Below are 2,535 nucleotides of genomic sequence, written 5' to 3'. Positions count from 1 at the left end.
AGTTGTTGTTGCTGTTGTAGTATTTGGTGATTTTTATTAAATATTTGTTATCGTTGTAGTTTTTTTAATAGTAGTACATGTTTGGTCTTGGCCTGTAGGTTATTGCGTCTTCGTTTAAAAAATAATGATAATGCTATAACAAATTTAATTGTAATTGTAATTGTAATTTCAAATTCTTTGTATGACCAGTGCATGTAAAGAAATTGACAATAAAACCTACTTGACTTGACAACATGCATGTCACTTTAGGAGGCAAAAAGCTTCAAGGGGTAAAAACACGAGGAAAAACACAGTGATATTAATATGTTTTAATATTTGGTTTCTTTTCTCAATAAACAAAACAACCGAGAGCTATTAGGAAACAAATACATTTTGATAAAACGCTCCAAAATTCCTAGTAATGCCACGGCTCACGTACAGATAAACAAATTAAACAAAAACACTTAAAACTCATGAGGCCACTGGTCAGAGGAGTAACACACTGTGTGAGGGGGAAAGTGCCGGGAAATCTTACCGTTATACCCCCCATCACAGGAGACAGCAAACAGTTCTATTCCCAGCTTCACTGAAAAAAACTGGTGTCTTTAGGAACCCAGGGGTGTCAGACCCCTATCGAGCGATTAACCAATAGCATTCCATACATTCTCAATTATCTGCCTATGAGGGTCAAGATCACCAGCCAAACGCGCTCTGCACAACCACTGGAAAGATATTAATACAGCCATCACAACTGTCCTTATGGCAGCGCCGACATGGCTTCTCTTGTAGTTCGGTCTCCTCTTCTTGGAGAGTTATTTTTCACAATCAAACGGTGTTAGTTCGTGCTTTCAAATAAATACTGGGTGATGATTTGTCTCACTGGTTTCCAGCACAAGCCGAGAGTGTCCACGCTGGCAAGCAGTATGCGTATGGGTAATAATATGAAGGTTGCAGAGAAAGGAGTGGAGGCCGCAGCAGCTCTCCGGGGTTGTATTGTCTCTGGTCGTCCCGTACTAAAACTTTCACTGCCACTTTCTTCGCCGCCGGTGCCGAGGCCAAAAGGTCGGCAGCCATTTGACGGCGTTTTGTTTTGTACCGGCGGTTCTGAAACCAAATTTTGACTTGAGTCTCTGTGAGCTTCAGGGAGGCGGCCAGGTCTGCTCTCTCGGGTCCAGATAAGTATCGCTGGTGGTTGAACCGCCTTTCCAGCTCGAAAACCTGCGCGTGGGAGAAGGCGGCCCTGGAACGCTTTTTCCGCTGTTTGGGTAGATCTGGGTTTTTCTCACACCCTGCCTCATCCAAGTTATTGGAATCTGAAAGACATATATATAGATATGGCATCAGTTGCCTTGATTACACAAGTTCTGAGTGGTGCATTTTGGTTTGGTTCTTTCTAATGGGTTACAGGGCATTCTGCAGAATAACCAAAGGGGAATAGGGACTAGGCCATGGCGAAGTTGGGGAAACAATCGAGGGAAATGATCGCTGTGCATAATTTCTAACTTCAAGCGGTTGATTTTGACCGTTTAGCCTATGAATGGTGTCTTTGTGCATTCCTTAAGAGGAGTTAGGTGGAATTCATGTTCCCTTTGCGCACCAACAAGGCATTTTACACGGACCTTTCAAAAATGTAAACTTTTCATCTTAGTCAAAACATACCATTTTATAATAATTTCTAACACACTTACCCGAGATGTTGGCAGAAAGTTCACAGTCGCTAAGACTCTTAACGTTGTCCACTGCTGTGGATTCGTGGTCCGTTTCGTCCTGGAAGCTTTCTTCCAGCGCGTCTGAAGATGGTCCATCCCGATCCACTTCTGTCTTGCATGTGGACAGCGCCTTGCTGTCGTTATCCTCGCTCAGACCCGAGTCAGAATCATAACTTTTACGGTTGACCATGATGCACGCTCCCTCGTCGCTTTTACACGGTGAAGACATCTCCTCTGGCGAAGCGTCCGTTTCCCCAAATATTTTCCAACAAGCAGCCTTGGGAAAGCATACGTCCAAATCTTTTATGTGACGACAATCCTCCTTCTTGTTCAGTATTGCTTGAATTGAGAATGGCACCAACGAGTTGCTGCGAACGGCCATTTTTAAGCAAAAAGTCACTTATGCTGGAATACCTCTCAAAAAGCGTGATAGCAATCAGCCGTATTTAACTCCGTTTTTAATGGCGCTTCTGAATCGCAGAGCTGGGCAGTATTTCATGTCGTCCCTAAATGTTATGCTCGAAAAAGCAGCAGCGTGATTTCCCTCCGCGCGATGTTTCTTCTCTGGACTCGCTGCTAAGTAGTTCTCTCTTTAGCGAGTTTCCTGTCCCTTTACATCCAGTCCGCCTGTATCATCTCACCTGTGGCTGCCAGACTTCCCAAACTATTTCCTATTGGACCATGGGGTTGAGAGGGCCCCTCTGATTGGCCACTGTAAACACTACGACAAGCTTGCCCTGTCAAGACATTCATATGTCTCTTGACAATTTAACCCTTTGCTGGTTAAATGATGATGGCACGAACAGTGACGGCAGTGCAAGACTAGTTTGACTCTTTAAACTGCAAC

General features: G+C 44.1%; 1 protein-coding gene across 1 annotated transcript; it reads right to left on the bottom strand.

Annotated features, from left to right (window-relative positions):
- Positions 1-324: 324 nt before the first annotated feature.
- On the bottom strand, positions 325-2,286 carry nkx3-2 (NK3 homeobox 2). The gene is made up of 2 exons (XM_063187770.1): positions 1,668-2,286; positions 325-1,292 (listed from the first exon to the last, which is right to left on the bottom strand). Exons 1-2 carry the CDS (start codon positions 2,068-2,070, stop codon positions 856-858), a joined length of 840 nt encoding a protein of 279 aa, XP_063043840.1. The 5' UTR covers positions 2,071-2,286; the 3' UTR covers positions 325-855.
- Between the last annotated feature and the right edge of the window lie 249 nt (positions 2,287-2,535).

Source organism: Engraulis encrasicolus, chromosome 22, assembly GCF_034702125.1.
Source record: "Engraulis encrasicolus isolate BLACKSEA-1 chromosome 22, IST_EnEncr_1.0, whole genome shotgun sequence".
Lineage (NCBI taxonomy): Eukaryota > Metazoa > Chordata > Actinopteri > Clupeiformes > Engraulidae > Engraulis > Engraulis encrasicolus.
This window is presented reverse-complemented; position numbering and strand designations above follow the sequence as displayed.

Coding starts and splice junctions, on each gene's coding strand:
- nkx3-2 (XM_063187770.1), bottom strand. CDS start 2,070: ATGGCCGTTCGCAGCAACTCGTTGGTGCCATTCTCAATTCAAGCAATA. Junction 1,293..1,667: donor ACTTTCTGCCAACATCTCGG/GTAAGTGTGTTA, acceptor TATGTCTTTCAG/ATTCCAATAACTTGGATGAG.